Source organism: Gekko japonicus, unplaced genomic scaffold (genome assembly GCF_001447785.1).
Source record: "Gekko japonicus isolate JY-2015 unplaced genomic scaffold, Gekko_japonicus_V1.1 scaffold658, whole genome shotgun sequence".
Taxonomy (NCBI): domain Eukaryota; kingdom Metazoa; phylum Chordata; class Lepidosauria; order Squamata; family Gekkonidae; genus Gekko; species Gekko japonicus.
In genome coordinates this window covers 618098-639563 of record NW_015165847.1, presented here as the reverse complement: position 1 = coordinate 639563, position 21466 = coordinate 618098, and the positions used below count along the sequence as shown (strand labels likewise).

Genomic DNA, 21466 nt, shown 5'->3' with positions numbered 1-21466 from the left:
CTTTCCTTCTTGCCTTCTGATATACTTCTGGTGATGTTAGGGGGTGTGGCGTATGCAAATAAGTTATGCTAATGAGTTATGCTAATGAGCTCCTGCACCTCTTTTTCTACGAAAAGACCCCTGGTTATTATTGATACTGACTGATAATGTTTTACTATTTTAATTACTTTTATATGATCTGAAGTAGCATTCTACAAATGGAACAAAATAAAACATCAATTTTAATGCTATCAACAATATCCACTATGTTGTGTCTCCAGCATCATACGTCTGCCATACCTCTGAGCCCACGCAGACAAACATTTTATCTCTCAATTTTATCACATAGATGGAACGTGCTCTCACGCAGACGCACTCGATGGATAGTATAATTTTTTCTACTGGCATGATGATACTGATGACCTAGTTACCCTTGGTGTAGGGTTGCCAGGTCTGGGTTGGAAAATACCTGGAGATTTTGGGAGTGGATCCAGAAGAGGGTGGGGTTTGGGGAGGGGAGGGGCCTCAGCATGGTACAGTGCCATAGAGTCCACCCTCCAAAGCAGCCATTTTCTCCAGGGGAGGTGATCTGTGTCAGCTGGAGATCAGTTGTAAAAACAGGAGATCTCCAGGCCCCACCTGGAGTATGGCAACCCTACCTGGGTGAGAGGTCACTGCGCAGAAGCAGTCCTACCCTTACGTTGGGTGAAGCAGCCTGTCTCAGGCAGCAGGGAATTTATGGTACCATTAAGGGGTACCAAGTTAGTTTAGCTTATTACTACATCTTTGAGTTGGATTTTTTTGATTTATTAACCGGAAGTGTTAGATTGGCATTGAGATCATTTGATTGACTGACAATGGCCTCGGTGGCCCTTGTGAGGGCAGAAAGGTGGGATAGAAATTTTGTAAACAAACAGACAAATAAATAAAATTGTCCTTAGAGATTTAAACACATAAAACGCCTCACCCATTATGCCACTGACTAAAATTGGGAGGAACGGGGAGAAAACTGGAAAAGCAGAAGCAGGATCAGGAAAGCTGTGTTGATTCCACTTCTTGTCTGGTTTTTAGCAGAAAGCTCTGACTTTTAGAGAAACAAACGATGCTATAGCTCATGCCTTTCCTCCCAGTGCAACAGACACAACTGTAGGAACAGACATTTAAGGCTGTATTTCTCTGCCCTAGGGAACAATATGGGAAAACAGGGAAAGACACAGTCTACCAGTCCTATTGGTTCTCAGCTGTCACTGTTCCCTGCTCTGAAAGCACACACAGGAGAACAGCAGTCACACACCTTGTTCTGTTTGATAAAGAAATATGAACTCTGAAGAAGTCTTTGATCCAAGGAATGTCAGATGCTCCTAAGATGCCATTAATAACCATGGAACTGAAACCACACCTAACAGCATTTCACAGGTACTACTTTTTGACACCTAAACGCATCTTATATCATATCCAACAATGCAGTCCCGCTAGAGGTTTTATGTATTATTTGTATCATGCAGTATACAGATCTCCTTCTTCATCATCACAAGAGTGTCTGCAGTCTTTAAAACAGCATGCAAGAAGTTCTGAAAGCTACCTTTAAAATTTTAATTGCAAACCCCAGCAAATGAGAGTACCATTTATTTGGATAGCAATGCCCCCCGAAAGTATGCCAATTGCCAGATAATATTCTAGGGTCTAACGATTCTCTTTGCCAAGCAATGCATCTCTATCCACAGAACAGCCAGGAAGGGAATTGAAAACGAATCAGCCAGTATCATAATGCCCCTGTATAAATCAATGGTGCGACCTCATTTGGAGTACTGTGTACAGTTCTGGTCACCACACCTCAAAAACAATATTATAGCATCGGAAAAAATGCAGAAAAGGACAACTAGAATGATAAAAGGGTTGGGACACTTTCCCTATGAAGAAAAGTTAAAGCCAATCCAATCCAAAGCCTTTTATTGGCATATACATGAAGATACAGTAATCTAAATACAAAATCATGCAGAGTAAAATTAAAATTGCAGAGTAACATCATAAGGTGAAAGGTTAAAGCGCTTGGGGCTCTTTAGCTTGGAGAAATGACGGCTGAGGGGTGACATGATCGAAGTTTATAAGATTATTCATGGGATAGAGCAGGTTGAGAAAGAAGTACTTTTCTCCCTTTCTCACAATAAAAAAAACCTTGTGGGCACTCAATGAAATTGCTGAGCAGTCGTGCTAGAACAGATAAAAGGAAGTACTTCTTCACCCAAAGAGTGATTAACACATGGAATTCACTGCCACAGGAGGTGGTGGCAGCTATAAGCATGGACAGCTTCAAGTGGGAATATGGAGCAGAGATCCATCAGTGGCTATTAGCCACAAGGTATAGATAGGAACTCTCAGGCTGGGGCAGGTGATGCACTGTATTCTTGGTGCTTGGGGAGGGCAACAGTGGGAGGACTTTTAGCATCCTGGCTGGTGGACCTCCTGACTTCTAGCATCCCCACTGGTGGACCTCCTGATGGCACCTGGTATTTCTGGCCACTGTGTGACAGAGTGTTGGCCCGATCCAACATTGGCTTCTCTTATGTTCTTATGTGTTTGGATTTTGTTTTGGCTACGTGCAGCTCTCCACCAGACAATGAAAACCCAGGCTGTGGTTGGTTTCTAAGCCTTAAAGCAAGCTGTTTGCAATATCTTTTTATCTGCAGCAAGAACTAGAAATATGAAATGTTTTTAGTCTCATAAAGCCTAGCACTCTGCCAAATTCCATTTGTTGTGCATGGTTCCCACAACTCTAGACAAAAAAGCCTCTGCTTCTTTTGTGACCAGTCAATCAAACAGTTTAGATGCAAGACACCCCTTTGGAGCCCTAATAGTGAAGTTATATGCAGGCATTGGTAAAGCCTGTTCAATATGCTCGCAGATCAAGACGCACATTTCACTTGAAAAACACTTCTATGCCTGTGTGGAGCTGCTGACATGAAAACAAGAAGATCTTATATATCACAAGTACACGAAGCTTTAATTAAATACTATTGAGCTGGTGTCACCAACAAGATAGGGGACTTCATGCAATATTCTTAATTATAAATAGATCATTTCCTACAGGGATTCTAAGGCAAATTATTTTTTAGAGGAGATAGGACATTATGTGGTAATTCACAAAGTATGTATGTTAGGTGCATTAAAGTAGGTTTCGAACAGTTTCATTTCAAGTTCATTTAAACATTTTCTTCAAGTGAAGAACGATTGTTGAATAAATAAAGAGAAGTAAGAGCTCTTTTCTAAAACAGAGCACAATCTATCTGCAGTATTGCTTTGAACAAATATCTATAAATAGGGGGGGAAAGCAACAGTAAGAAAACCCTTCCATTTCTTCTTTTCCATGGAACAGAAAGAGCTTTGTTAATTTCTTTGGTGTGTTCAGGGACATACTTGTTAGGAAAATTCTATCTTGAGAAAAGGGGTTGTTTTTGTGCTTTCAGTTCTGAAAGTTTTCAGTTCGAACCTGCTAGAGCACAAAATACCAAAGAGATTGTGTCCTCATTTATAAGGAAGAAAGGAAAGGAAAGTGCCGTCAAGTCACAGCTGATTTATAGCAACCCCATAAGGCAGAGGTGTCGAACTCATTTGTTACGAAGGCCGGATCTGACATAAATGTCACTTTGTTGGGCCAGGCCATGCGTGCTATAAAATGTAACACAAAGTACCAGAGATAGAAACTTTATAAAGGTGATTTCAGATGTTGAATGGGAATAGCAGGTCAATGACAATGGCAAACTTGACTGGATTAGGTGTGATATGCAGAGGGGTACTAGGCGTGGAGATACCAGTGTTGGTAATGGAAGGTAAAACTACATCTCAATTCCATCCAGGAGGATTCAGTCATGGAGAATGCAAAGAATAAATGGACATAAATCTGACATTACAAACCATAGCATTCAGTTGCTGACCTAAGCGTAGCTCTAACAAAGGAATTTCAAAGGGAGATTAGAAAGAGAGACTACTGAATTGCAATTGCAATTGATAATGAAGCTCAAGACAATGCATCCTCCTGGACTGAACTGAGACCTAGTTTTCCTGTCGCATTACCAGTTTGTGCTATTGTCATTTGACATCTGAAATCACTCCACTCTCCAAGATATAAGGACCGATTTACATGTTCTAAATACTAGCCAGGGCCAACCCTGCTTAGCTTCTGAGATCTGATGAGATCAGGCTAGCCTGGGCTACCCAGGTCAGGGTTGGCCTCATTTATAGCACATTGCAAACTCTTACAGCACTTGAGATCACCAAATCACCAATGGGCCAAGTTACAGCATTAAGTACTCATGCAAAAATCTTCTGGGTGCCTTCTTTGTACCTATGGTACCTATGGCACATCCCTTCTCTAACTATTTGCCAGCTCCAGCATCTTTTGTCAATTTTTCCATGTCTTCTTATTATGGCTGATGGTTGGTGACAGATTCAGGCTTTCAGGAACTGGGTTTTTAAGATTTCTCATTTATAAATATAAATTTATTTGGCTATTTTATTTGCTTATCATGAAAAAAAAATAACTATATTATACTTTTTTCTTCTCTGGCTGAAGATCCTGTGAACATGTTGTCAACTGGAACTGCCAGTTTAATTGTTCTAGTAGGACAACATAGTAGAAGAGACAGTGATTTGACACTGTAAAAAGGCAATGATAATAATTAAAGGTCACGATCACATGCAAAATCAGCCACGCCATAGGCGCAAATGCCAGGTGGATTTTAAGGGCGTGATCACATGAGAACATCTGCCAAGCGTCCTGCACCCGTCAGCAACCCGTTTTGTTCTGCCGCAGAAGTGGGGTAAAAAGACACTAGGGAAAGTCTGGTAGCAAATGGGTTGCTATGGGCCAGGAACGGACTTTCCCCTGTGTGATCACTCCAGCGCGCTCCCATGGCGTTGGGATGGTCTGATCAGGCCATGCCGACTCCAAGTCGTTGTCTCCCCCCCCCGTTTCCATATGCGCATCATCGCACACTCCATAGAGAGCCCTCAGTTCGTAGCTGTGAATCATCGGTCCCTCATTGAAGCGCACTGGAAACATGCCGCCACCCCCCCCCCCGATTCACCGGCGCTTGCGTCTGATCATGCAGTGGCGGGTTGCCCCCGCAGCTTCCAAGAACTGTGTGCTTGTGTAAATGCAGGTCAAATTCCTGTGGCGCAAATAGCCTCGCTCCCCCCCATGTTATCCCGCACATGTGACCACAACCAAAAATATCTTTAATTGGGTTCTTAATTCAGTGGTGAACAGTGTGCAAAGTCATTCAACTTGGTAGTGAACTGGTGGTACAATTATGCTGGTAGCCTGCAATATTCCAAGTAAATTGGAGATAATTCAGCACATTCGTTTTAACCTTGGAGAAGTTGTATGGTGAGAATTATTAGAGAGACACTGTAAAAGGCCACTTCGTTTTGACAAGCCTTTATTGGCATACATATATACATACAATAGAAGATCAGATTAAATACAGATCGGAAAATACAAATCCATATAGGGTAAAATTGGAGCTATGGTGCAAAGGCCACTTTTGATTGTGTTTTTGGAAATTAATAAGCATTTTAGTAGGTTTAAAAGAAAGTACAGAGTTGGCTTTCAGTCCTGGCCTTAACACTGGTGATAGGCATAATGGCTGGCAGAAAGGGAGAATCCCACAGTAAAGAGAATGAAAGCCACACTATATTCAAGACTCAGTTGATAAGAAATGGCTCCTGATTGGGTAGATAAAGGAGGAAGGGGGATGAGAAGAAGCGGAGCAAGGGGGAGGTAAAGCTGTAGTAGTTAGTATATACAAAGAGAGTAGCTTGAATGAGTCAGGACCTCAAAGATTATCCAAACTCTTTTCCTTAATATGCAAGGCTGAAGAAAAGCGGCAAAACTTGGCACTAGTGAGTTTTGGTGTGTCTGGAATCCTTCACATTTTATGCCACAATCCGCGCCTCTGCTTACAGCAGCACACACACAACTACTAGAGTGCTTTTGATTCACCAGCATTCCCAGCTCTATTCATTGTGGAAAATGCCTAATGAAGTGGAAATGGCACACCTTCAGACATGTTATCGAATCAAATTGAAACCCTCTTTTAGTGCTGTATATAAGAAGTACCCTGTACATCACTCAAACAGTGGCAAAAGTACCTGACTTCTTACCCAACTTATCTTGGGAAACAAAGGCCCTGTTCATACGAGGCGTTTTGGGCCAGGAGGGTGACGGAACGGGGGCGGAGCAAACGGGCACGATCCCACGGCAACATCTGGGAATCGTTGCCTGCCCGTCCCTGATCCGTCCCTACCACCGAAAACGCGCACTAAAAAAGAACCACCTACCTATGTGGTTGTTTCCAGTACAGCGCCGCAAGCTGGGCCGTGGGATTGGCCAGCACATCCTTGCGCCACTGCATCCTGGCCCCTGGCCGTACTGCGCATGCTCGAGCATGCGCAGTTCGGCAGCCTCCCCCTCCCATCCGACTCTTCCTCCCCGGCATCTGATCGTGCCGGGGAGCGCCGCGCTGCGGCACAGGGGATCCCGCCGCAGTTCAGCCGTCCTTTTCCCTGTCGTGTGGCAGGGACCACAGTCACTCAAAAGGCAAATTTTTAACCTATAATTGTTGTATACTGCAATATATCCTGCAGGATATCAGAGTGACTGGGTTTCAGCATACACCAGGTAAACTCAGAGATTTCATATCCTGGAGGTATGGTACTTCCTAAGAACAGCTGAATGTTGTATGTTAGCAAAACACAGAGAAGTGTTGGATTCTTAAACATATTTAACACTTGTCAACTGAATCTGAAAGGGACTTTGGTGAAGTAAAAGGTTCTATTGGCTTTATAATCTAATGTTATCACGCCAAAAGATGTTTCATGGGAACTAGATATGAGCATCTCTCTTGTGATATAAATGGGCCTAATGCAGGAGATTTCCACTCAAACAAAAATAAAAAGATAGTGAGGTGTATCCAGCCACCTGTGGACTTTGCAGAGTTGACTTTCCCAGTCTCCCTCAAAGTCCACTGAAGCTGTCTAAAGCTTTTTTCTGGAGGTCATCAGCCTCTTGGATAGCATCAGGGGCAAAGTGAGGGTCTGCACTGGGAAGGAGGAATTGGCAATAGTTGCCCTCTCTTCTGAAGACTCAAGTCATTAGAATTGCAAAGCTGGATAAATGCCACTGTCAATGACAGGAGAAGATTTAGCAGGGCTTTAAGTTCATCTTCACGTTTGTTTTTATGTTATCTTAATGGGTGTATAAGTTATATTTTTAGAGTAAATTTCTATGCTTCTGGTTTTCAAAATCTCCCAAGCCTTCAGGATATGGCAGGCTAGCAAAACCAACCAAAACACATAGATTCTGATGATTCTGAAAACTCCTCTGAGCTCTCTGAATGCAAATTGGGCTAAAAGCTTTAAAAAAATGGAATAAAACTTGCAGCCATTGTTGAGAGCAATGCTCCCTCTAAGCTGTGGAGTCTTGTGAGCAAAAATTCTACCTTGTGAGCTACTGGCATTAAAGTTGCAAGCGAGCGATTTGGTTTCTGCATAAATTAGTTTGCTCTGGAGCCATCCTTCCTGAGCTAAGCCAAAAATGTGTGAGCCGGAGGCTAAAAAAAGTGTGAGCCAGCTCACACTAGCTCAGCTTAGAGGGAACACTAGTTGAGAGGTCTGCAAGCTATAACTGATTAACTGATGAAAGCCACTGTTTATGCTGCCTTTCTGATCAACAATACATGATGTAAATTAGAAGTAGATCCTTCTTGATGTTTAAATATAACTGATACACCATGTCAAAATTCAGCCCCTTCTGGAATTTAAGGGGGGAAAAGGTGCACGGCAATTCAAATACTGATCTGGTGATACTGGCTGTAAATGTGTATACACAACAACAGCATGCACTAAAAGACTGCTTACTTGTACAGATTTCTCCTGACTGATTGGGGTGATTGACTTTAATAACACACTCAGATCCCTAAACGTTGCCTATTATCCTGAGCTCTACATGTAATATTCTTTACATATAGGATATTACTAGATATAGGAAAGAAAGTTTTGAGAGTGTTCAGAGGCCATTCTCCTTCATGAGATGACATGAAGAATGCTCAACAATGCTTTACACACCAGCTCAGTTTCAGCACATGCATTAATAATAAGAAGAGATTGGATTTATACCCCGACCTTCACTACCCAAAGGAGTCTTAGTTTACAATCCCTTTTCCTTCGTCTCCACACAACAGACACCCTGTGAGGTAGGCGGGGCTGAGAGAGCCCTCTCAAGAACTGCCCCTGAGAGAACAGCTCTGAAAGAACTTATGACTGATCCAAGGTCACACCAGCAGCTGCATGTGGAGGAATGGAGAATCAAACCCGGTTCTCCCAGATTAAAGTCCACTCCTAACCACTACACCAAACTGGCATCAAACTTAAATACAAGATCTCACTTTGAAGGCAATGGGACTGATTTCTAGATGATGGGAGGAATCCAATGCTTTGAATGCACAATGTTTCACTCATGCATGTGGATTCTCTATAGTTTATTTCTGTCTGTGGAAAAGAAGGAGGAAAGTCCTGCTTACATGGTGCTTTGATGTTTAACTATAAAACAAAATTGTATAAAAGCAGGTATGTTCTGTGCAGGGATTTGAATGAACTGGAGAATTTTATTGGGACTGTACGAGCAACTATGAAATTCAAATTGTGAAATTTTAGCATCACTGATTTTTCAGAATTAGATCCTTACAATGCACAAAAGTAGAACACTTATAAAGGTATTTATTTCATAAGTGAAGTTCTGTGATTGTTAAGACCCAAATGTCTAGCATTACAGTTGTCTGGAAGGGTTAGCCTGAGTAGTGATGTACATCTGTTGTATGTATAAACATGAACTGCTACAGTGAAATTTGCCTTTACTAACCGCTTGTACTGGAACAATTGTAAGATCATAAAGAAAACAGTGCAATGAGAGAAGGGCTGATACAAAAGAAGAGAGGACGAAAATGGCAACCAAAGACCACCTGTCCCGAGAGATTCAATATACTACTTGACCTTTATTCTCTAGATTTGATTTGTTCCGTATGCAGCAGGTAATATTTTGACTTCGTACATATGAATAGGGATACCACTGAAAGTTGGTAATTTTGACCTCAAAACCTGTTAGATAGCTAGCACGCTAAAATATTGTTACTGAAGAGAAAGTATTTTCCAGTTTAGTTTATATGAACACCCTGCAGATTTCCAATATAGTTAATTTGGCAGTTGGACAAAGGTCATGAAACGTTCAATTTTCATATTAAAAGAGGTCATGTTTTGTAGAAACACTCATTCTTTACTCTAGGGGGATGAATCAGAAAGGGGCCTGTGGGCTGCTTTGAACACTACAGAAAACAGAGGAAGAAGAAAGATAACCTGGAATTCTTTTAAGAGAATCAGAAAAGCTGCAAAAGTGTCAGATGCCTTGTAGATTACTAGGGATTAAACAGAACAACCAAAGAGGGTTAATGGGACTGCAGAGAAGCCAAAATATCCCTGAAATGTTCCTTTGGTATAGATATAAAGTGTGTTTTGCTTGGTGGAAGAGAGATTGGAAAGCCATGCCAAATGAGGGGTGCAATTGGTAGTGCATTTTCTCAATCAAGCTTAAGACCTTTGAACATGAAAATAAGAAACAAAATTCACAGTGGCAGGTGATTATGGATCTTGTGGAATCACAGTGCAAGAAGAAATGAAGATACTATTCAAGTTGTAATGGCACCACTTATTTTGTGAAAAGACTGTGTGTATATACACACACCTGTGCGAGGAGAAGCCCTAAGTTATGGATTCACATGAGTTACTGGAACAATGCATGTGTGACAAGAAAGGCAGAGTTGTCATGCTCAGACTAGAAATAACACATTACAGAGAAAGAAAATGTTTTGCCAAAACTAGTGCCGAGAGAAAATGTTCTATTACTGAGACATTATCCACAGTTCTGTGTGGAGCTGGGGCATACACAGAGGTCTATAAACACAAGCCATGTTTTTTTCCCTCTGTTCTGAGCTATAATGCTCCAAATACATAATAAAACCCCAGTCTCAAACAGACCAAAACAGGCTATTGAGGACACCGTTTGAATAGCCACAGGTAGGGTGTGCAAAGTTGTTTTTGATTTCATTCATCCATTTCCCTTTTGTTATCATTCCATGCACCTGTATTGGCCTTTGTGTGCCAAGCCATTCTTTGCACAACACTATTTTCTTAGAAACTTCCCACTGCTAGTTATTTAGTCAGTAATCACCAAGGGATGGTTCAAACACATATGTTATCACCAGTGCTGTAAAATGGCTCGTGTATCAGTCTAGGTCCTGAATAGGAGTGTGCGCTCGGTATAAACTGAGCCAATAAAATGCCTGATAAATACCTTATCAGTATTTATCGGGTATTTTCTCAGCTTATCACCTAAGGGGCTAGTGATTTACCTATCCAAAAATGGCTGCACCGAAAAATCCCAAAAATATTTGGGATTTTTTGAGGCTGCCAGATAGCCTCAGCTTGGAGAAGGTATTTAATGTTTAAATGCCTTCGGAGTTCACTCATTGTGCAAGAAGGCATTTAAACCTTCAGAGTTCACTCACTGCGGAGTTCACTAGGAGTTCACTCACTGCAGAGTTCACTGTGGAGTTCACTAGGTGTGAAGTCACACTGCAGCTTGGAGAAGGCATTTAAAGGGACTGTGTCCCTTTAAACACCTTCCCCACTCCATTGGAAACAATGGAGAATGGGGGGACCATTTTCTGGGGGCCATAGAATTGGACCCCCTAGTCCATTCTTTTTGAAACTTGGGGGGTTTTTTTGAGGAGAGGCACCAGCAGCTATGCTGCAAATTTGGTGCCTCTACCTCAAAAAAACAGTCCCCCCCAGAGCCCCAGAAACTACCAGATCGATTCTCCATTACAGACTATGGGAACCACCAACTATAGTGATCCCCATAGGGTATAATGGAGCCGAAAAAATTCAGCAATCCTGAATATTTCCCAAATCCCAATACCAGACTGATACTGGGATATGGGAACATCAGGCAATACCAATATGTTTCTGATTCAATATACTCAAACCTGAAAAATACCGATTTTTTGGGGTGCACACCCCTAGTCCTGAAAGACCCAGGATCAAATCCCTATTTTGCCATAAAGCACATTAGATGACCTTGTGCCAGTCACTGTCTCACCCTAATATTCCTCACAGGATGAAATGGAGAAGGGGAGTATCTCATACACCAACCTGAGCTCTTCAGGGGGATTAAAAATGTGATGTCACTTCATTTCTCTATACTTGATGACTGTGAGTGGAAATAAATGAAAAGCACTGTTTGAAGTGATGTGAGAAGATACTGCAAGTTCTGTCTGTTACATTAAACCGATGAAATGACAGCCCCTTCACCCATTTGAGCTATCATTTGGTGTTGCAGTCATGTACATATTTATTTATTTTAAAATACTTTGCCTCACTTCTCTCAAAGTGGCTTTTATAATACAATTTATACATTATAATTTAAAACACAACAAAGAGAGACAGAGTCCCTCTATCACATAGCAATGTACCTTGGCCCCATAATCAGAGACCATCAAAAGCATGTTCAAATAGTTTGGCTTTGTACAGTTTTGGAATTTCTGAAAGGTAGTTGCTGTTATTACCATTTCAGTAAGGTCATTACATAAAATGGGAATAGCTAACAAACATGCCTGAGACTGAACTAAAACAGCACTTGATTCCCTGTGTGAGGAAACTGACAGCAGCCCTTGGGATGACAAAGAGAGTTGCTACACAGGCTCATATGGGTGGAAATGGTCTCTCAGATATGTAGGTCCTAGGTTGTAAAGAGCTTTAAAGGTTAATACCAGCACCTTGAATTGAACATGGAAGCAAATCAACAGCCAGGACAATGATTTCAAGCTCAAGAAAATATATATAAAGCATTTTACTTCTGTTATTAATTTTGCCACTGCATTCTGGGTCACTTGAAGCTTCTGTGTTGTCTTCAAGGGTAGTCTCATGTACAGCTTGTTACAATAGTGCAGTCTTGAGGTTTCTGTACTATGAATTAGCATGATCATGTATGCTTTGCCTAAAAAGGGAAAACACTTCCTGTGCCAAATACAAGCAAAAAAGGGACTTTTGGCCACTTAATTGTCTTCTTTTCTCATGGGTGTATGTGTAAAGATTCTTAAACTCTTGAGTATGTTCAAAATAGACTGCACTACCTAAGCAAGACCCCAGCCTTCCCAGCCAGCACCACTCCGCCCTCTCAGGATTAAACTTCATCATGCTGTACCTTAGACACTTGACCATGCAGAGACAGCTGATTTTGAGGGCTTATTCAAAGTGATATGTATCTGGTTATTATCAGCGTATTGTGTCAACCCATTCCAAAGATCTGGATGATCCTTGCACAATACAGGCAATAATACTGACCAATGTGGGATGCCACATGAGATCTCCCAAGTCACAGACCCAGAACCAGCAATGAACACTTTCTGCATTTGGTCTTGGTTTCAATATCATACCTCTAATACCAATACCATATTTCAATCTTCTCAGCAAAACTGCATGGACAACTGTGTCAAAAGTGGTTGACAGATCAAATAGAACTAACAAGGAGGCATTGCCCTTACCAACTGGAAGGCGAAGATCATCCCCCAGTGCAACCAAAGCTGTTTCTGTGCAAGAGGCTGAACTGAAGCCAGACTGAAAATGATCAAAGGGACATGAGCCAACCAAAATACTTTGGAGCTGCTCAACTATGCCACATGTTCAATTACCCACATGTGTGATCGAACCCTTAATGACTGGCAGTTAACTGTGAGCTGAACCCATTGTAAAACATTTTGCTTGAATTGACATGAAAGTTATAGTTGCAGTGCTATAACTGTGATGGCACTCTCTCTCTCTCACACACACACACAGAGAGAAATCAGAGAGAAATCATAACCAGATGTTACCATAAAGTGATAAACTATTAGGTGTGAACCAGCCATAAAAAGGTAAAGGTTTCACTTGTTCGAAAGCTAGTCGAATCCAACTCTTGGGGGCGGTGCTCATCTCCATTTCCAAGCCGTAGAGCCAGCGCTGCCTGAAAATATTTCCATGGTCATGTGGCTGGCATGACTAAACACCGAGGCGCACAGAACACTGTTACCTTTCCACCAAAGCGGTACCTATTTATCTACCTGCAATTTCTTGGTTGGCAGGAGCTGGGGCCAGATAAGTAATAAATGCTGACCATTTCTCTGTCTTGAAGCTTCTAGTAACTCCTGCACTGCTGGCCTATCAGCACTGTTTGGCTTTCAGCCTTCAACTAAGAGATTTTAAGTTTCAAAGTGGCACAATATGTTTTAGTTTTTTGTCATATGCAGCTCAGACTTAACTATAGCAGTTAAAATTCAAGCAATTAGTATCTGAGGTAGAGTGTGCATACGTTCATGTGTGTGTATTGCCCAAGGGTTCAAGAATTATTAATCTGCCTCTACAAACATCCAATTGTTGCAAATTCAAAAGAGGATAGCATAAAGTTTTCAACAAAGCATCCATGCATTTTGCTTCTGTACAGCTCCCCAAACCCCCCAAAGGGTCCTGAAAACTTCCACAATCCATACTATGGGGATATGACACTTCTCAGCATTAGACAGCTGCAGGCACTCTTATCTCTGGAGTGATCTTTTTGTTAAGAGGAAGTAGAAAGAATTGTGAAAGTGCAACAAATGGGGGTTAGAATATTATGAAAAAGGAACATCAACTGTTCAATCAAAGGCATGTAACATTTAAACAACTAAAGAGAAAATGATAACAGGCTGCATTGGCTGCTGAGCGCAACAGCGTATAAGGCTAGAAAGATCAGGGAGTTGATGAGCAGGGAAGCAAAATACAATAGGCTACATCTGAAATGTGAAGTGAAACAATATAAAGTGAATATGGAGGAGAACAGAAAAATGTGTGTTTTGGGGCATGGATGGGGGGGGGGCTGTTGCTAGACCTGAACAGGATCTTCTACTGGAAGGAAAGTATTTTTCCTTCATCCATTTAAATATTTACTACATGTACCCACAGTACAGATTAGTCCTACAGGGGATGTGTAGGCTATCTTTCTCCCCCCCCCCCCCCCCCCTAATAAATAATTTGAACATGCACAACAAAATTGGAGAAATAATAGAGATATAAGAATAATAATGTTGAATGCTACTTTCTTTTTTGCTCAATTTCCTTGTCAGTTTGAAATGTCAGGGAGGCCATCCTAAAGCCTGAAATATTCTCTCAGATAGACCAAGCCATTTGAATTGGATAATACAAACGGTTCAGAACAAACGTCAGCACTGTCTGAATTTTGTAAGTAGCAATCTTCCACCTTAAACCAAAGCCACTTAAAAAAAGCAAACAACATTCACTGTACTCTATGACTTCTTTGTGACCATTTGTTTTTCTGGTCTATTTTTCAGACTACAAAATTTGAGACAATAGAACAATTCTAGCCTGCATTAATATGTTATAATAAGAAGATTAAATAGTGCTGATGTCTGAGGTATTTTACAAAATGCTGTAGCACTGGTATCATTACTGACTCAATTAAATGATTCTCAATCATTCTCCTCAAGCTTGGTTTGGCTCTAAGTGTTTGATTTGTTTTATAATATTTGGCACCAAATCTCACCCAGTGAACAAGAAAGTTGTATCATAGAGGCTTCTTACAACAGACTGAGTTTCCCAAGTAAAATGCAACTGTGTCTTCATGAGATGGGACACAAAGGGCATCACAAAAAAACGCAAAGACGGGATGGGTGTGGAGGGGGAGACCAGGATATTGTGAAGTTAAAAACACAAGAAAATGAAAGAGACTGAAAATGGAATGGCAGGTAACCTACTGAAAGTGGTGTGAAAGTGAACAGTAGGGGACTGGGATAATCAGATGTGGGAACGATCTGACAATAGGCCACTTTCAAGCTGAAGCACCTCAAAGAGACTTTCCAGCAGAATAATCACGCATGCCTTTGGGATTAAAATTTAAAGAATAAAAAAGTTTGAAAACATTAAAAAGTTTGATATTTATGCAGATCAAACTGTGAAGGATAAAAAAAGGAGAGATCCCGGTTGGGCAAAAGTTGGAAAGGTAAAGGGGGCAGGGGTTGGGAATTACAGCAGAAATGTAAGAAAAGGGGCACTGAAGCCATACTGAATTAGAACTTTTTAAACATAGTGTACAACTGAAGGAGGAAAGACTGACTCAAGCCACATATGCTTCTATTTCAAATTAGCTCCCAGTCTATACTTTGATAACTCCTGATGTAACCATTGCAGAAAAGACAGGTATCAGAAAAGATGGTGGGTGGATACGCATCTTCAACTAATTCCAATACTTTAAAATGAAGCAGAGTACAAGAACACTGAAGGGGAATAAATAATGCACTGGGATGGTTATGAGAAAAACATTTTCAAAGAACAGCTCAGAGTTCTTTTCTGTGTAAGCATCTTGAGAATGCTTCAGAAAAACAGCAAAATTCCTTCCTGCCCAAGGTTCTTTGTCAGGGAGAAAAACAACCTTGCTCAAAGCCAAACCTCTGAATTCCTAGAGACTCAGGGAACAGTCAGGCAACTGCAGCCCTCAAGCGGGTTCCTCACTTGTGCACTATAATGGTTCAGGACTGACCGCAATTTGCCATTCTGTCTGAATCACAGTACAACAAACCATTCTTTGCTTCTTTCTTGTGGACCAGGAATCAAAACCACAATTTAATAGTGTGTTTGGACTCTTGCTTGTAAGCAAGAAATGAGCCACAATTGGTCAACCCCGCCTTATTTACTTGTCTCCACAAATGGTGGTTAAACCCTACTACACAAGGAAGTCTCATATTTCACTACATCATGCGAGGGGAGGAAGTGACCAGAAAAACTTCTCGCTCCTGACTGCAATAACAAATGATGATCTGTGATGTCTGAACAGTCATACATTTGTATCTAAGGATGCCCTTCGGCTCACAGAGAGACTCCTCCTGAGAGCAGAAGGGTACCCTTGATTCAATCCCTGACATCTCCAATTAAAAGAATCTGGTAGTGTGTTAGGTGAAAGACCTCTGTCTGAGAATTGAGAAAGGCTTAGAGTGCCATCCCTTGCATTAGTTCTTTATCAGAATGGTGATTACAATATCTCTTCTCCTATATGAGTTGTAGCTTTGGTTTTTGATTTGACCTGCACAGCCAATTAGGTGAATTCATAATTTGATTTTTATTTGGTATTTTTATTAAATATTTGTGGTTATATTTCACTCCCTTAGCCCCACCCCTTTACAGATAATTAAATTACACATGTATTCTCTCTTATAATTACCAGAGATAATGAAAGCTGGAAAACAATTACAACTTTGAAACTGCCCAGGTTGCCTGGGATTGCTTTGGCTATGGCATCCATTCACTGTTAATTTTATGAAACAATTTTTGCAAATGGAAGATTTCCAGAGAAAAACAATGTACTGGAAAAAAATTCACCCTACATCTATGTTGAGTCTTGAGTATGAAGAATTCTGAGCATTATTTGTGCATACACTTTATTTGGAATACCTTGTAGGACTTAGAAGAGAAAAGCTGAATCAATTTATTCGATGGACATACTTACCTTTATGAGGGGAGAGCATAAGTTTAGCAAATCCACCATAATCTTTTAGTATGGCTGCCATGTGGCTGAGATGGAGCCTGGTTTTTCCTCTATGCACCCTGGTATATTACATCAAATGCTGGCAGAGGTGTGGCATACTCTGGCATATTTTGGAAAAGTACCATTCTCCATTGTGGCTGCTGCAACTGTACATGTTCCAAGCAGGTGGATCGATTTTGGGATAATGCAGTGGTAACAATATTGTTAATTCCACTAAGTCCACAAATAGTCAGTCTACTAAATGTCATTCACCAAGTATAAACATCTGTGTTCTATTGCTTGGAAAGATATTTCTAAGTCTGTACATTTCACATACACAAATGTACAAGTCTATAGGTTTTGTGGTTTGGAATGTGGATGTGTTTTGTCAATGAGCAGAGGTGTGCACAAAATTTTTGGGGGGGTTTAGGTATGCCAAACCCAAAAAATATCGGTATATATCGATATTCCAGAAATAATTGGTATTGCAAAGTTACCTTTACATGGCAAAAAGCCATTAAACCCCTCTGTTTCATTCCCCCCAACTCTGAAGCGGGGGGAGTGAAAAGGAGCACTGAAAAGGCTTCCTCCCATTTAAATGGAACAGCGTGGCAGGTCCGCCTGTCAGCAGATTGGTTTAAATGCCTTTCCTTCACTTGCTGAGGCATGCCGTGGCAGCAGTGTGACTCAGGGAGGGAAGGGAAAGTATTTAAAGTCTCTTTAAATACCTTCCCTTCCCTCCCTGAGTTGTGCAGCGGTGGCAGCACGCCTCAACAAGTGAAAGGAAGGCATTTAAAGAGACCGTGGCTGACTCTCCTCTACTTGTCCTCCAAGTTTGGCGAGGATTGGATTTATGGGGTCCAAGTTATGGTCCCCCAAAGAAGGTGCCCGAGGAAAGTGCTTTCTGGGGAAATGACAGGTGGTTCATTTGGCTGCTAAAAGTTAGTGATGGTTTGTGGTTTGTGAACCGGGCATGCCACGAACCAAGAACCACATTTTCCCAGTCCGTGCCCAACCCTAATCACAGGGTCCAGCCATATGATTCCCCTAGCATATCTGTTTGTTATGGGGACAATGTTCTTGAAATATTGATGTTATGTCAAGTTCTCATATGCTGTACTGGAATACTGACACTACGTCCCAAACTAAAATATATATGCCACTACTGTTAATAACTCTTAGAATCTGTTACCTTCTCTTCTGGTCCCTTCTGTCCCCTTCATTTTCAATGCTTAGGGTATGTTACTTACTCTACATAACACTTTCATTTCTTCACTGAAATTGGCAATTGATTACTCAGAAAAACCCGGCAGTATTTGATCCCTTTGTATAGCACAGAACAGTTCATGCTGATTATACATGGTATTCAAGACATATACTGTGCACAATCAGCATGCGCTGCTCAGTGTACATACACTCTACCCCCCCATGATCTGCTACACTGTTACCAAACAGTTCTAAATAGCAAATGTCATTCATTCCTGTCAAATAGCTGTTTTTAATACATACGATCTAACTCTTGTTTGCTCTTTAACGTTTTATTGTCTTGGCATTTTAGACAGAAAGGGAGCATTAGCATACTCAGGAGAACTGCTGAAAGTAAAAGGCCTCAAGCTACCCAATGCATGGTTGATAGGATACAGCATGGGATATAAAAACTTTTGTCTGATGGCTCACTTTACTTGTTTTAGAGTACTGTTGCTCTCAGGAGCTTATATTCATGGTCTTTATACTTCAAGTTTTATTACTTCTTTTGTATTATTTAATACATCTAAAGACACTTCTGAAAGACAAATTTCTCCATTAAAAATAAAAAAAAGTAATGGTTTGGAACTCACTGGAGCAAATTAATATTCTCACTCGTTAGTGTATATGAGTCGGGGCTCCCCTCCCCAAAGTGATACAATAAATAGCAAATAAACTAATGAAGTATACAGCCTTAAAGACATAAAAATATATCTATAGTCTCATTTGTCTACTGACCTTCCAAGAGAAATAAAAAAGGGAGCCAACCTGGAAATGAGTAAGAAAGCAAATCAACGGATACAAAGGCACATCCAACATGTACTCCAATAGGAAAAAAGCTCTAATGCTTCACTTGCAATTACTATTCCAGCATCATTACATGTTTAATAGGTACAGAAAATATGAAACGGCAACATAAAATTAAAAAAGGGACCAGATGCAATGTTCTAAAAAAAATGTTAACTAAGGACGTAACTGTACATTAGAAAGAAGCATCCTACAGTAAACTTACTTATATGTCACATCTCTAATTATTATATAAATAACCTAGGAAATGATACCTCCAAGGTACGTGTTTTACTATTTACTAACAAAAAACTGCCATATTTGACACCCCCGATTAAGGCCAGGCATTTCTCAGGCTTCATACACATTTCTGAAATCCACAATACATCAATTTTTAATACTGCCACTCTCTGAGCTGCATTAAAAAGATGGTAAGGGAAAGATTTTAGAGTAATTAATGATATAGTTAGCTGCTAAATATTAATAGGAATCGTAGTCTTGCATAAAATATAACATATAAACCTTGCCAATACAGACGCACCAGTAATTAAAGTTGAATATGTAATTACACTGATTTATAAGACAGGCAAAAAGTTACACTTTACTAGCTTCTATGTAAACCCAGCATAACAGTTAAACTTCGCATTTTACGGTTATATAAATGGGCAATATCTTTGCAACAGTCCATAAATGCGTTAAGGACTTGGAAGTCTAGCTAAATTGTACCTAATTCTTACAGGACTGTTCTTGCTGTGTACTCTTATAGATTAAATGGGAAGGTGAGGTAAAGAATCCGTATGTATGATTTAAAAAGAGTTAATCACATTGAATATTTATATAATGATGATCAAGGACAGTGTAAATAACAAAAGACCAGTGCCTTTATTTTTTCCACATGATATTAGCTACTGGTTTTTCAAGGCTTTAGTTCTATATACACATTTAGGCACATATAAGCTGCATTTAAACCAGCAAGATTTCCTGTGCATGCAACTCTGTTCAGGACTTGGGTCCAATGCCACAATTCACATAGCCATATGAGATGGGCCTTCCTGTTCTATTTTAGGTGAGCAGAACATTCTACAACACACAAGTGTTTCCTGTTGGACTCTCTGACGTGTCATGTTACCATGGAGCGAACAGGAAGCATTTGTTATAATGGGATTCAGAACATGCACTGATGAAGTATCCCCTTCACAGCTTAAATATACAGTTGTCTGAATACTCTTACCTGCCTTTGAAAGAATGCTTGAACACCAGAGAGTTTAAGAGAAATTACCCCCCCCACACACCACTAAAGGATGCTAACCATACTTACATGTGAGGCTGAGGAGAACAACCTGGACTGCTGTTTCCATTGCTGTCAATGTGATCCAGCGAACCATTGAGGTCTTCATGGACTGCCTGCAGTAAGCCACTGGATGCGTTGTTTATCAATCCGGGGTTACTAAGCAAAGGTAAACTACTCTCTGCCAGCGCAGCCTAAAGGAGATGAATCATTTTTAGCTATTTACCTTTCAAAGTAGTTTCAACATATACTGAGGTGTGTGCCTATAAACAGACCCAACTGATGAGTGGAAATCTTTGGGCATTTGTTCCTCATCTGACTTTACAGGGCTCACATATATTTGCATCAAAGGATGAGCTATTAACACTGATACAGACATGCACAATGTTTTCTCCCCCCCTACTATTTCTAACTCAAAAGTGCTCTTGACCCAGAGTTGTAAAATGCAAAGAACAGTTATTTTGTAATGCGGGCAAAGCAGCTACATTATAAAAAAAATGACCAGAACTTAACTCAAAATAAAAAAGTCCTGACATTTGCCTCTTCTACATAAAAATTATATCTTATAATTAAACTTTAAAGTTTTTGCCATGAGCACCATGTTCCCCAACACTATGATGTGAAATCATTCATGACAGCTTGGATAAATATTAATGCATACCCACATGCATTTGCAAAACCTTCTATCAATCTAGCATTTGCGGCAAAACCGAGTGTTCCAGATTTTGCCACAGGGTGTCCTTCTTGCTTCTTCACATCAAAAGTAATAAGAATTTGAGGAACTGGTACTTCTTGCAGTGCTAGGTAATACAACTTTCTTGGGTGATTTACCCACCTATTAGTCATGTCCACAATGTCCACGTAAACATAAATGTGAGGAGTTCTATTGCATGAGGGCAAATGGTATCAGTCACACAATAGAATGCAGCAGTCACATTAAAAACATAATGTTTTAACAGTTTTACCTGTAAGCTTGCATTGAGAGCTGCTCCATAGCCTAAGCTGCTGGGTATGTTTTTCACTAACGTTGGGCTTCTGAAAATAAATTTTCAAAGTTGAATTATTTTTTAAAGACAAGCATGCAAAGTGATACCATGCACTGAATTTTCACAGCCAGTTCTAGACTGAAAACAACAACAACAACAAAAGAAATAAGATTGTGGGAACTGCAATTTACTAAACCACAGCACTATAGCTGTATGAAAGGACTAAGCTGTCCTCTCTAACTTGACTGACACGATTGCTCTCTGTTCAGAAAGAGCCTACTGAAATAATGCCTATTCTCATCAAGTCTGAGACTTTCATGCACTGAGCAGAGCAATGCTCTGAACTAAGCAAGTTGCTGTCACTTTGACGCTGTCAGTTTCAGTTAACAAAAAGTCAGATACATCTACATTTTTGGTATGCAGAGGCCACAAATCAAGGAAGTCTTTTGTGTGCCCACACAGGTTTGTACTCTTGCAAGTGCACTTGGAATTCCAAAGAGGATATCATTCCTTCTTTTCCCTCCC

General features: G+C 40.5%; 1 protein-coding gene across 1 annotated transcript in view; it reads right to left on the bottom strand.

The window, feature by feature from the left end:
* Positions 1-21466, bottom strand: part of FOXP2 (forkhead box P2) — a 523287-nt gene that overhangs the window by 10704 nt on the left and 491117 nt on the right. The window contains exons 16-17 of the mRNA XM_015411071.1: positions 20921-20990; positions 19986-20149 (exon numbers count right to left, since the gene is read on the bottom strand). Coding sequence (XP_015266557.1) covers positions 19986-20149; positions 20921-20990 — 234 coding nt within the window. The remainder of the gene's footprint in view (positions 1-19985; positions 20150-20920; positions 20991-21466) is intronic.